Source organism: Chenopodium album, chromosome 14 (assembly GCF_948465745.1).
Source record: "Chenopodium album chromosome 14, dcCheAlbu1.1, whole genome shotgun sequence".
NCBI lineage: Eukaryota > Viridiplantae > Streptophyta > Magnoliopsida > Caryophyllales > Amaranthaceae > Chenopodium > Chenopodium album.
The window spans coordinates 39,315,192-39,329,278 of NC_137847.1; the positions used below are offsets into that span (position 1 = coordinate 39,315,192).

The following is a 14,087-nucleotide window of genomic DNA, read 5'->3' on the forward strand; positions in this document are numbered from 1 at the left end:
GAGGATTAAAGTTAGTATTTAGGATCAGGGGCGGAGGGAAGGGGGGCTGGTGGAAGCCCGGCCTCTCCGGCCCAGATTTGCAGTTCATGTTTTTTATACTATGGCCCTCCTAATATTATTATATATATTATTAAAGAGACATAAATTTTAGTAAACAAGACTTGTTATGTTGGTTAAGGAGTGGTAATTTTCATGAGGGAGTTGGGATCGAATCCTATCCCAAACAATTTTTTTTTAAGGCTTTGTTTATTCAACTTGGGCATGGGTTTTTTTTAAAATAATATTAATATATTGCTTACATTTAATATGTAATATCAAACTTTTAGGGTTATATGCTAGTTGATTTGATAATTATTGTTTTTGTATTAATATCATGAAATCAAAAACACTAGATTTTGCTATTATGAAAAATCATAGAGTTAAATTAACTCTTTTTTTCTTTTTAGTAACAATAAAATATTAGTACATTTTAATTTTTTCAATTATCTATTAACAATCCGGCCTCCAGAACTTGAAAATCCTCACTTCGCCCCTGTTTAGGATACATTGGAGAGTTAACTAGAACTCTTTTTAAGCCAACCTCATCACAAAAAGAAGCAACCACCCATATAGTCAGAATTATTAAAGTTAGTATTTAAGATAATTTCTATTGATTACGTACCAAGGAATATATGATTATAAATATCATAAGAAAAACTTAGCACCTTATTGTATTTCCGTATTCAAAACAAAATTGGTAGAGTTTGCTACTTGTAGTCCTCAAAATAATGACATGTGGGAATAACCAACTTTCCTAATCTGTTGCTTCTCTGTATGCAATAGGCTCCTTAATCTGCATGACATTGTCAACATCAGCGTGTGTCAGGCGTCATGATTTATGACCGATCTTTAAAAATAAAACGATCTTTTGATTATTTTGGATAAAACAATCTTTGACATAAATTTGCTCAAAATAAATTAAAAAACCGATAAGTTGTTTAAATTTTAAAAGGTTATATAGCGAACATGTGTCCCATTGTGAATGGTTAAGATTTTTATTTTTATTTTATATTTTTCTTTTTCCTAAAAATTAAATATTTTAAAAAAATAAACCTCTTTCTATCTCCTCCCCTCCCCTTCCCCATCAACCACCCGAAACCCCTCCCCTCCCCTCCCTTCCCCTCCACCTGTCGCCCATTAGTCTTGATCACCCATACACCACAACACCCACCCCCGCAACCAGTGTTCAACCATTCCATCCCTCTTAAAACCACCCCTAAACCATCCTAGGAAAGAGGTGGTCGGCATGGGGTTCGAAGTAGGGAAATGGTCACGTCAATTGGGGGGGGGGGCTAGAATTGGGGGGGTTCTAAGGAGAGCAATTGTGGTCGGCGAGGGGCTAGGTTCGCCAGGGGCTAGTGTTCGGCAAGGAGATGGATTCATAAGGGATCATGGTGGTGGTCGATAAGGGGCTAGTCTCGTGAGGGAGTCAACATGGTGGTCGACTTCTATGGAGGAGGGTTGTGGCGACGGTGGCAGGTGTGGTGGGATTTTCGGTGTCGGTGGAAGTGAGGTTGGGGGGATCAGGTGGTGGTGACAAGATTGTTGAAGGGGTGGAGGGTTGTTCATGGGGTGGGGGATTGTTTAGGGTCTTTGTTTTTTTTAAAAAAAAATTAAAATTAATTTTTTAATAAGAAAATTATATAAAAAAAATAACCTACCAATGATAATACAACACGTAACTTGTTCGTTTATGAAACACGTGTCACGTTTTATCTATAGAAGATGCAGACTACCAATTGGTCACTATCTATCGATTGAATTTTGGAGTTCATCATCCTAGGATGATTCCTTCTTATGTCTTTTAGAGAGCCATAAGGAAAGGTGAGGAGAATCGATCTCGAAATTCCTTGAAATCAGGAGGCAATTTCTAATCACCCGAGCCATCCCTAACTCTCAGGGAGACTTCTTGTATGCTATGTGTACAAGTGTATATATTACTTATCTGTAGTAATATATAAAGTGAGAAGGAGTTTGGGCGATAAATTTCGCTTTTTCAAAATACCCTTCTCTTTTCTTTTTCTTTTCTTTTTAATTTAAAAAAAACAACCACCTTTTTTTTAAAAAAAAACTACCATCTTTTTTTTTTTTTTTGAGATAATTTATACTATATTATTTAGCCTCATGAAGTCATAGACATATATATATATATATATATATATATATATATATATATATATATATATATATATATATATATATATATATATATATATATATATATATTAGATGAAGCCCGTGCGATGCACGGTTTGTTTGATTATTTTATTTTGTTTTTTTTTTTTTGGTATTTATGAGCTAAAATTTGTTATATATTTAGATAAAATTCCTAATATTAAAAGATAATATTTAATATTTAATTAATTTAAATTTAAAAATCTCATTCGTCAATTTTGCTTACGTGGCATTTAAATTATTTTATTCTAAAAGAAATTAATAATCTCTTATTTAATTGGCTATTACTAAGATTTATAATCCTATATGGCGCGCTAAGAAAATTAGATCGTACGTGGCTCTCTAAAAACTCGGGAAAAAACTCCCCTTTATATATATATATATATATATATATATATATATATATATATATATATTTAATAACATATGGTTTTATAATGGCTATATTTTTTTTAACAACAATTTTTAAACTCACTAATTATTTTATATATTTTATTAGAATAAAGTGGATAATATTCTAAAAAAAAAAAATAAATAAATAAAAAATCAAGCTTGATAGATTTTTTTTATATTACACACGCATGCATCATGTGTGTCTCTTAGCTTCTCCTAATTAATGAGAAATCAAGCCAAAAACCTAAATCTTGTCAGAAAATAGATTTCTTCATTTGCATGAGTTTCTGCATCATTGCATGATTTAAAGTCTAAAGTCCCAACTCTTTGAAGTGGGCTCCTAACACAATTAAAGAACATACTTAAAGAGTCTGTAATACAAACAAGTTATTTTACATAACAAATAACAAGTTGGCCTACATTCACGTGGTGTCGGTTACATTTTCAACAGTTGGATTCAGCAACTCTATAGACAAATGGAAGTAGACCAAGTAGTATTTAATTGTAAAACATACTTAAAACATAAGTAACTTATGTAAGATAAGTGCACTTTATTATGTATTAAACTTAATTAAATTGCACAACTCATTTGCAATCTATATGTATTTTTACTAAATGCGGAGTCCCCCGGTGTCCAAAAGACCAAAAATTAAAGTCTTTATTTCCAAACATATCGCAATTTTTATCTAACTACCTTTCGTTTCGTAATAATTTGACTTTCACGGTATTTATATGCTTATATTGACTAACATGAAGTACTTTTTACCAATTTACATATAAAAAAAAGATAGATTGTCATGCAAAATATTTTTAGATTAATCTTTATGTATATTTTTATTATATTAACTTTTATATTTCTTAGTAGCATATAATTACAAATATTAATAATCAAAGTTGTGCATTCACATGTATGTTAGTTAAGATGTCGTGTCGTTGTGATTATTAATCATACAAATTAAAAGGAGTAATATCACTTTTATTTTCAAATCTCATACGATCTACATTTCTTATAGTTTGACACTTTGACTCACTTATTTTGCCACAGTTTTGATTTGTACAAAAGAAATAAAAATTAGCATTGAAGATAATAATGGTCAAAGATGCACATTGGAAACTGCATGAATGTAAAGTGAGTCGAACTTTCAGGCTCAGAGAAAGTATAACATATTTTGTGTATAGAAAATTGATATAACTAACCCTTTAGCCTATGTATATAGTAGAAAGTATAAATGAAGTATAATTATATCATTGATTACACTTAGGGCTTGTTATCATACGTTTATTTTCAGTTTAGTTCAGTTCAGCTCCTAATTTCCTTCTCTTATAAAATATTCATTTCAGTTCAATTCAGTTCAGTTCAGTTCAGCTCAGCTCAGCTCAGTTCAATTCAATTCAGTCAGCTGAGTTCAGTCTATGAGAACAGACCCTTAATGCATACTTATGTCATACATATCTAAATTAATAATAATATTCGATTATGTATTACAAAAAAATACTAAATATTTGAAAACAAAAAATCGAGACATATCTAATAAGATTCCTACACTAGTATGTTTTGAAATATTCCTTTTTTTTATAAGTGTTACACTTCAGTTGAACACGTTTGTCAATATTCAATTTTACCATTAATATCTTTAATTTTCTTTAAAATACACCCCTTAATCGTAAATATACTCCATAGAATCATTCAATCATGCATAAGGTGATATAGGTGGAATTGTGATTTGTGAGACCATCTCCAATGATGAGACTCAAGTGAGTATTTTTAGGAGAGAGAGAGTATTTTTTGCAATGTATACCAATAAGTTGGTAACTAAACTTAGCAACTCCAAAAGAAAGTTGCTAAATTTAGATACTCAACTTTGAGTCTCATTTGACAAAAAGTGTGGACCTTTGTTAATATTCTAATATATTTTGTAATTTATTTAAGTTTTACCTTTTTTATTTTTTTATTTTTTAATCTTATAATAATTAATGGGTCATAAATTGAAAGTGATATTTGTATATTTTTTAGAGAGTCTTACCATTGAGAATTTAGACTTCATATGAGTTGCTAAATTGAGAAGTGGGTATGGTATCACCATTAGAGGTAAAAAACAACTTATTTTGTATTTTCAATTTTTCAATACTCAAACTTGAGTCTCACTATTGGAGATGGTCTGATACACTTCATTTTTATTCTCCAAACAACTTGACAAACTTTATTTCACTTTATCCCCCAAAGTCACAAGAAATAATCTAAAGCAAGATCTACCTCCTTTTTCCCCAAATCTACAAAGTTAGTTTATTTATTTATTTTTATTTTTTTATTTACTTTTTTTTTTTATTATTATTATTATTTATTTATTTATTTATTTATTTAATTTTCTTTGTAATAATAAAATCAGATCAAAAAAAAAAAAAAAACTCCATTAATTTCCTCTCTCTCCCCTCTACCAACTGCTACACAGAGCTCACACTTCACTGGTACAGCACTACCTAGAGTAAGAGCTCACTCCTTCCAACTCCACCCACCTCAATTCATCTCAATCCCTTCAAATTTTCCAACAAATTCCCACCATTTTCAATGGCAATGTCATTTACAATGGGTCTAAACTTCCTCCTTTTAGTAGCAATGGTTGCTACAAACATCCTCTCACTCTACCACCTTTCTTCCACCACCTCTTTCCTCCGCCAAAAACCACCTTCCCCCACCACCACCGCCGTCCCCCAACACCTTCTCCGTCAACTCCAAACCATACGCGCCACCATTACCCACCTCACGCGCCTCCACCCTGATAAAACCTCGGCTTCGGCTTCGGCTAACCCCACCAAAACCCCACCTTCAGATCTCCTCATTTGTAGCAATCTTGCTCCTATTGCTTCCTCTTGTCATGATTTTCCTGATCTTCTTCATCAATACATGAATTACACCCCTTTTTCTACTTGTCCTAAAGATAATAATCTTGCTGAATCTTTGATTTTGAGAGGTTGCCATCCACTTCCTCGGAGGAGGTGCTTTTCTAGGACTCCATCAAACCCGAGGTTGTCGAACCCTGATTCGAATGTGATCTGGGGTTCTTACCCTTCTGCTACTTGTAAAAGTTTTAAGTGCTTAAACCCTAAATTGGGTTTTGACCCAAATCTTGATTCATCCCAGTTTTTGTCTTATAAAACTGATCTTGATCTTACAATTCCACAGCTTATTGATATTGCTAAAAGGGCTAATTCTGTGATTAGATTAGGGGTTGATGTTGGGGGTGGAACAGGAACTTTCGCGGCAAAAATGAAAGAGAGGAATGTTACTATTATGACTACAACAATGAATTTGGGTGCTCCTTATAGTGAGTTTAATGCTATTAGAGGGGTGGTGCCATTGCACGCGCCACTCCAGCAACGATTACCGGTTTTCGATGGTGTTATCGACTTGATTCGATGTGGGCACGCCGTGAACAGGTGGATTCCGACTACGGCGATGGAATTTCTATTGTTTGATGTTGATAGAGTGTTGAGGGGTGGTGGGTATTTGTGGGTTGATCATTTCTTCTGTAAAGGGGGTGATTTGGAGAAGGTTTATAAGCCATTGATTAATAAATTAGGGTATAAGATTGTGAAATGGGCAACTGGGAGTAAGATGGATTCAAGTGGTGTGAAGAATGGAGAGGTTTATTTGACTGCTCTTTTGCAGAAACCCAAGTTAAGATGATTTAGGATAAAGCTGAATTTCTTTCTTACATACTTTCTTATATAACAGGTGAGGAAAACTTTCTCTTTTCTTTTGTCTAAAATGTTTTCTTGGTTCATGATATTTGCTTTTGTTTGTGCGCCTTTTGTTAGGAGTGTGGAATCAATCATCAAAACCTTAATCCCATAAGTGGGTCGGCTAAATGAACCAAAAATGATTATTGCGTATAGTTATGTTAGTAGTGTAGAATGATAATGCTAATTTCTGTTTGAGATATTGGTGCAATTATATGTGGTCAACTCTAATGATGAGGTTGTTAGCTTAGGGTATTGCTTTTGGTATAACTTTCACTTAAATGATCTTGTTACTTTTATACTGTATATGTTGATGAGTACGACAACAACTTTGTATGGATTTCGTGTAGGCGGATAATTTGTGGCCTGTAAAGAGTGTAAACTTATCCTTGAGTTTCCTAGAGGCTGTTTACTTCAGAGATTTGTGCTTGTATTGACAATTATGGTGCCACTTTCAGTGTGACACTTGAATGATGTTGTTACTTTATAAGTTTAACTATAGGCAATTAGGCATAGCTTGGACTATAAACTTAAACCTGGCTTTTTTTGGAAAGTTGATTTGCACTTGAACTAATCCAAGGTTGATGGATTGTCTTTTATGATTGACCTCTGAATATGGGAATGCAATGGCTTGCCTTCTTTTTTTAGCCAGGTGTGGAGTGTGTGTCTGTGTGAGTACATCTCTTTAAGGTGATTCTGCATGAAGTTGAGGTTTATTAATTACGCAATAAGTGTAGAAAAGTGTTAGTCTAGGAACGCCAAAGTTGGTTGTTCAAAATTTAAGAAGTCTAAAATTAGATAAAACAGGAACATGTTTTCCTAAAGGAACTATAGACTAAATGAGCATAAATTAGGTTTCAAAAAAAAAAAAAATGAGCATAAATTAAATTCAGGATCTTATTTTGTACTCTAATGTTGTTGCTCCCTTAGTTTATGATGATGTAGAAAACCCAAAGACATACATTATTGTCACTATATTGGCACGCATGTCTTGGTTGTCTGGTTGAAAGATTGACGGCTAATCAGAAGATAGGTAGTGAAAATGTCTCTATACTTGTAAGCTTAAGTTAGGAAATCTTGATGTGGTGGAAGTGGTAGCTCAATTGATACATTGTTAGTAATGGAGCTTGGTTTGTAGAGTGTTGCAGTTTATAGGAGATTAAGCACAATTTGTAGTGCTTCCTGTTTGGCCTAGGGATTGAGCTTTCTGAATGGATTGTATTTATGTGAAATCTATAATTTGTAGTGTGTACCATTTACTGAGGATCAGTGGATTTTCTTAATTTGTTTTCCAGCTGATACCTTATAAGTAAGTAGTCACCTGGATAATGTAATTGTATAAAGGCAATACATATGATGATATGAATGTTAAGGGAAGCCATTCTGTATCATAGGGAGAGCTGGGAGTTTCTAATTTGATAGAATTTTCAATCATTGTGTGAAAAGAGCCCTTTTTAAAGCAGATTCAGATGGCAGATTGTAGGCGTTTATGTTTCTCGTATCCATTTCCTCCCCCTCTCCCCCCAAGAGAAAGAAAAAAAGAAAGCTACATTTGAGATGAAAAATCTCAAAGTATGGAAAGGCTTTATTGGAAATTTTCCGGGTTATTGAATTCCTAGTGGAGAATAAGCCTGCAAGGTTGGAGGTCACCAGGTCGGAGAGCCCCTTGTCTGAATGCTTGGACATTTACGTTGTTGAAATTATAATTTTGTACGTATGGTTTCGTTAGTCCTAGAATTCTCTCCTCTTTCCCTTAATTGTTGGTCCCTATGTTTTCTGAACCAATTTGATCTTCTGATTGCTAACTTCTGTTATCGAGTTAATAGACTTGGATTGCAATACATTGCTGCTCTTTTCCTAACCTGAGATGTGGTCTTGTGTAGGTGTATCAATTGTAGAATATCCAGTCTTACACGGGTCCTCTGAAGAAGTGTTGTTGCTCAAGTCAAACTTGGACATCAACTGTTATAGCTCCGTGCAATTGTGCTGCAAACTTGAGGTATATGACTATCGTCCCAAGGGAGCATCCAGGAAGGAAAATGCGGTCCAAATTGTATGCACAACAGGACATACCGATGTTAATTCTTTTTACTTTTCTTTTTGCTCGGAATTAAATTAGGGCATTCCTGTTAAGCTTAGAAATAAATACTGTTCTGTAGTAGAGCATCATTTTTTCATAATTTATGTAATGAAAAAGTAAACCTGATAAAACTTAGAAAGAATTGTTAGTATGGTTTCCGAGATAGCGGAGCTGAAAAAGGGCAGTACTCTGTTGAAAGGCTGATATAATATAGTGAATTTGCATCATGAGTTAATTTTTCTGGTTTGATTACTGCATTTTTGTCAGTACAAAGTGCTATAATGCAATGAAAACAATCAGTTCAGAATTCCTCCCATCAATTTTATTAATATCATTCCTAAAAAAACAAAACTAATAAATGATCCTCACTTTGAAAATGTAGTCTAGATGACAAAATTGATTATGAGCCTTGAACTAAATTTAATTAAAACTAATGTGAATTAGTTAGCTGGATGAAATTATTAAAAATCTAATATTTGGTGCTCGTACCCTTTTTATAATATGCAACAATAAGGTGTATTATTTGTGAGACATTATATATTCCTTTGTTGCACATAATAAGAAATTGAGGTAGTAATTTCACTGTATGTCTTGTAAATAATTTATTGTGGATTTATAATTCAATTTTAGTGCCCTCATAATTGACTTAATTTTCACTACGGTAAAACACTCCGCTTAAGAGCTAAACTGTAATCTCCCAAAAAAATCATACAGAAATCTTACATGCACAATACATTTAAAAGGTCTATACAAACCAAAATATGGATTTAATTTGTGGAATATCAAATTCATGAACTCTTCCAGTAACGAGCTAAATTGTACAACAAAATCATATGAAAATTTTACATTCAAATTTTTTTTTTGAAGGGCCTATAAAAACAAAATGATAGGTTTAGTACCTGGTATATCAAAATCGTATTGAGGTTACAAGGAAGGTAAATTGTTCATCATTTATAAAGGCACATATCTTTGGGAACTTTCAACTGGTGTTTTCTACAGAAAAAAAGAGCATACATCTTACTAGCTAACCAGATGCCCATTCTTTCTCAAATTTACTAAGGAATTAAAGGCGGTTGACCAGCATTTACTTAGGCTTAATCCTTAGAAGGTGTGCGAGGTTAAGAGTGTCGATCTTTGCAGCAAGTATGAAGTCGTTTTCTGTAAGCCCTCCTGCACATTGTAGACCGACTTGGAGTTAAACCTTAGTTATATATGCATATTGCATGTATCCATATTGAATTAAAGCCGAAAGCTAACAATGTGTTCTACTTGGGGAGAACAAGCTTCATAAAGCAAAAGATCCTCAAGAAAGTCGGAAAGCTTCATAATGTATTTTGAGACCTACAAAAGCCTTGTTTCATCAAGTGTGTTTAACTTGTGGTGTTAAACAGCTGATAACACGTTAATTTTCTCGTTGTTCTTGGCTATTTACAGGGAAATTTGTTTCCAGGTTTTAATAGCAGTCAATTCTGTGAGTTTGTATAGAAGGAAGAAAAGCAATACATAATGTCCCAAATTTTTGAAACGAAAAGATGATGATAAATGGAAGCAGAACATGATTTCCAAAATCAACAGTGCCAACCTTTATAATAGAACCAATATAGAAGCTAAGATGGTTACAGAAGCCAAACTAGGCCCTACACCTGTATGGCTGGTTGTATCAGATCCGAGAACATATATTTTCCTGCTGAGGACAGTATTCTCAAGTTGCCATATTTAAAGTAAACAACAGTATAGCTAAAACTTCCCTTCAACATATAAGTGTAATTGAACATAATTCCCTTTCTTTGTAAGTACCAATAGTCCAATACCACCCAGATATGAATATTTCTTATTTTACGGAAAATATATAAACATTAAATATTACTAATTTCATGTAATGATGTTTTCAAGGGTTCTTGTCGTCAGATTACCAGGCATCTTAGCTCTCGAATCAGAGAGCCCTATCTAAATTCAACTATCAATCTTCGTATAATATAATTTGAGTTCTATACAGAAAATAGGCGAATAACTTCTCAGAAATTATATACAAAACTGCAGAAGATCCAAATATTTTTCTACACTAGTAGCTTCTCTCTAATGTTCCACACTCTCAAATTCATAGTGTGTGCATATATTCTTCTACTTGCTATTTTTTTTTTTTTTTTTTTTAATTTTTTTCTTTTTAATCTCAAACCATACTTAACTTAGACGTTGTCTAAAAATTACTTAGATGTGAGACAGAAACTACAGGTCTCCAAGAGAAAATATTTAAACCTAGCCTCCTCATGCTCCCTTCTCCTAAGCCATTCACATACCTATTTGCCATTTTGCTAGTTGGGTCCCTTTATTTTTCTAGTTTTTCAAGAGGAAATAACGTGGGAAAAAAATTTGAATCCTGATTTTGAACAAAGCATTTTCTGATGGTAAGAAAACAACAACATGCTCATTTATGCAGTCTGAAAATTAAACAACAAGACAACCAAAAAAAAAATTATAGCATAGAGCAGAAAGTAAGCCTTTAAAGTAAATCAGATAGTCATATCTCATATGTATACGCTTTATCAACACTTACCAACAGAATGTGTCCAAATTTCAACTGTCACATTGTTCCAACCCACAAGATGCAGATCTGGATGGTGACCTGTTGAGTGTGAAAAAAAAAAGAGAATTTTTTTTTTTATTTATAAACGTGGTGCATTGTCTCTAACTACATAATTGTGGTTCACACCGGAATCCATTTGTCTCCAGGTTGTAGTACAAAATCTGATTACTTTAAAACACAAGATACTAACAAAAATGGCTATACCTTCCGCTTCAGCAACATTAGCAATAGCCTGAAAGAATTCCAGTCCTTTAGTAAAAGTCTTCACCTTCCAAGACCTTGCCAGCTTCAGTTTACCTCCTTCATTTCTCAGATTCCAATCAGGAACCTTGATAAACAACAAACGTGTAAGATGCATTACTAATGTCAGGGTGGTGTTAGTAAAGACAAGCACAGAAGGATGTAAACAAACGGAGTAACTTGCTTGTCTTTGTAATATAGATTCATGTCATATGCATGTACTTTTAAAGCATGAGATTTCTGCCTTTGACTTGAACATACATGAAAGAATACCAAGTACAAACCTTGGCAATTAATTGATTTGCTAACTCTTCATTCATAGGTCGTATATCCTCCGAGTTACAAGGCACACATTTCTTCGATGCCAGGTCTGTGCAAGCCAAAAAAGTTGTAAAAAAGGCAGGACCAAACATTGAACGATTTTTTAAGCGAGTAGTACAAATCAAGAAAATGGATGCTGCAACCTTTCCCCTAAAAGACTGGGGGAGAACCTTCCGCTTTAGCAAAAGAACTATGGAGTTCATGAAATATAACTACCTCCATTTCATATTAGATGCAACTTTGGGGTATTATTTCATATACTACCTCCGTTTCAAAGTTGCATCTAATATGAAACGGAGGTAGTATATATTAATATGTCCCAAAGAAAGTCTATATGGCACATGACACCCTCCTCTCATGCAAAGGATTTAATTCTATGTTAACCCATCAATTAGAAACTAAACATTGTAGGTACAAGTTATCGAACATGTAACCGTTGAAATTAAAAGTGAACTTTACCACCAATACAATAAGATAAATAATGTCTTTTCTATAAATGATCTAGACATGTAGTTAGACCTTCCAACAGTTTTATAGTTATAACAAACGGCCTGAGGCAACAGTTTTATAGATAGTGTCAAGTGTCAAAATTCAACCGTTTTCTAGTAATATGTCATTATATAGGCAAGCAATAAAGACTGGACGCACCTGGGGCAGTACAGAAGGTTCTAAATTCATGATGGCTCTTTCTAGATTTCAACAGTTCCACATGGTTCTGTAATTTTCCGTTGATTGGGGAGCTTGAGCTGTAATTAGATAGAAATTGCGTCTTCAAAGGTAGGATGATATTTCAGAGTGTGTTCATGCATGTTGTTAGAGATATATGATATCGGAAAATATATGTACATATCTCTAACACATGTGAATACATCAACTGAAAAAATAAATTCATTGATAATTTTGGTGTGCCTAAAGTCGGGAATGAGAGGTTATTACAGGGGACTCCAATAATCACCATCATTATAAATGTCCAGCATGAAGAGCAATTACAACATTAATCACAATATTGTTCAAAAATAATCTTCTATCTCCTCATTCATTCAAAAATCAAAAATCTTAATTCCATAATCAAAATTGAAATCGAAAAAATAAAAAATACTTGATACAAACAAGGTAAGCCTTAAAATGATTTTCTAATGTAACAAATTAGGCAAACACAACCCATAAACCCATTTAAATTAACAAATTATGTTCAATTAGAAAGTTATCAATGAAAAGTGCATTCGAAAATGATAAAAATTACAAACCTAAAAAAAAGGGATTGAAGTGAAATACCATCCATTAGATATCGAAAGGAATCGAAACAGAGGTGCAAATTGATTCTGCAAAAACCCAGAAAAGGGATTGATGTGATGAATTACAACAAGAAAGATAGCAGCAAATTGATGAGAGAAAGGTAAGGAGAATTACATGAGTTTTGGAGAGAGAAATTAGCCGAAGTGGAAGCATACGAGACATGGACATTTGGACCGACTACAACTCTACAACAATCACTGACTGATTTGGCAAACACCGCTATTGAGACGGAGGTTGTAGTGGACGCGTACACTCTATTTGTTTCGATGGAAAATGAACGAGAACAGTCAAAATTTTATTTACTTTTTTTTTTATTTATTTTTTATTTATTTATTTTTTTTTATAAATTAAGGGTTTGTTCTGATTTAGTGATTTGAACCGAACTGATTGGAGCTGAAATGAAATGAACTGAACTGAATTGAATATTTTACGAGAGAAGAAAATTAGAAACTAAACTGATTGGAGCTAAACTGAAATAAAATAAAATGAAAATAAGTTGAAGAGAACAAGACCTAAGAATGAAAAGGAGCATTTCGATAGAAATCAAAAACTTTTTGAGGCGTTTAACACGTGGAAATGGGTTAGGGGAATATAAAGTGAAAGTGAGAATAAGAATTGGTAGGTGGAAATTTATCAAATATTCTCAATCTCTTGTTTGGCATATAAGTGGAATAAAATTAGAATTTAAGGTCAAAATTACTACTTTTTATCCTACCCCCAGGTAATAATAAAATGGTAGTAATTTTGACCTAAATTCTAATTTTATTCTCAATCTCAAAGACTCAAATTTGATATGCATTATTAAGTCTAGGGTAATTATGTCTTTTATTTAGTTAGAGAATTCCCGCCATTTTATTACCTACCCCCTAGATAATAATAAAATGGTGGGGATAGAAGGTAAAATATTCCCAAGCTTATTCCCACTCCCTAAACTAATTCCCTTCAAATAAACATGGGTTTATGGAGACTTGGGATTAATAATCTTATTCCCACCTCATAATCCCACATACCAAACACCCCCTATTTACTTTGGTGTTCAATGCCTCGTTAAGTAATTTCACTTTAATGCACTTTTTTTTCTTTTTTTTTTTAAAATTTTTATTTTTTAATAGTATTTTTTCCACTTTAATGCTCTAAAGTTCATCTTTATAACATACACTTAAAATTTTGTTAATTTTACTTAAAAGCGAGAGAAATACTATAATTTTTTTTTCCATTTTT

General features: G+C 33.0%; 1 protein-coding gene and 1 pseudogene across 2 annotated transcripts; one reads left to right on the top strand and one right to left on the bottom strand.

Annotated features, from left to right (window-relative positions):
* The first annotated feature begins 4,748 nt into the window (after positions 1–4,748).
* Positions 4,749–8,650, top strand: LOC145579228 (putative methyltransferase At1g29790 pseudogene; annotated as a pseudogene). The gene is made up of 2 exons (XR_014099094.1): positions 4,749–6,340; positions 8,229–8,650. The product of XR_014099094.1 is annotated as a putative methyltransferase At1g29790 pseudogene (transcript).
* A 555-nt stretch (positions 8,651–9,205) lies between these two features.
* Positions 9,206–13,114, bottom strand: LOC145579229 (pterin-4-alpha-carbinolamine dehydratase 2, mitochondrial-like). The gene is made up of 7 exons (XM_081636475.1): positions 12,981–13,114; positions 12,846–12,892; positions 12,219–12,316; positions 11,534–11,619; positions 11,214–11,337; positions 10,980–11,048; positions 9,206–9,595 (listed from the first exon to the last, which is right to left on the bottom strand). Exons 1-7 carry the CDS (start codon positions 13,032–13,034, stop codon positions 9,510–9,512), a joined length of 564 nt encoding a protein of 187 aa, XP_081492601.1. The 5' UTR covers positions 13,035–13,114; the 3' UTR covers positions 9,206–9,509.
* Between the last annotated feature and the right edge of the window lie 973 nt (positions 13,115–14,087).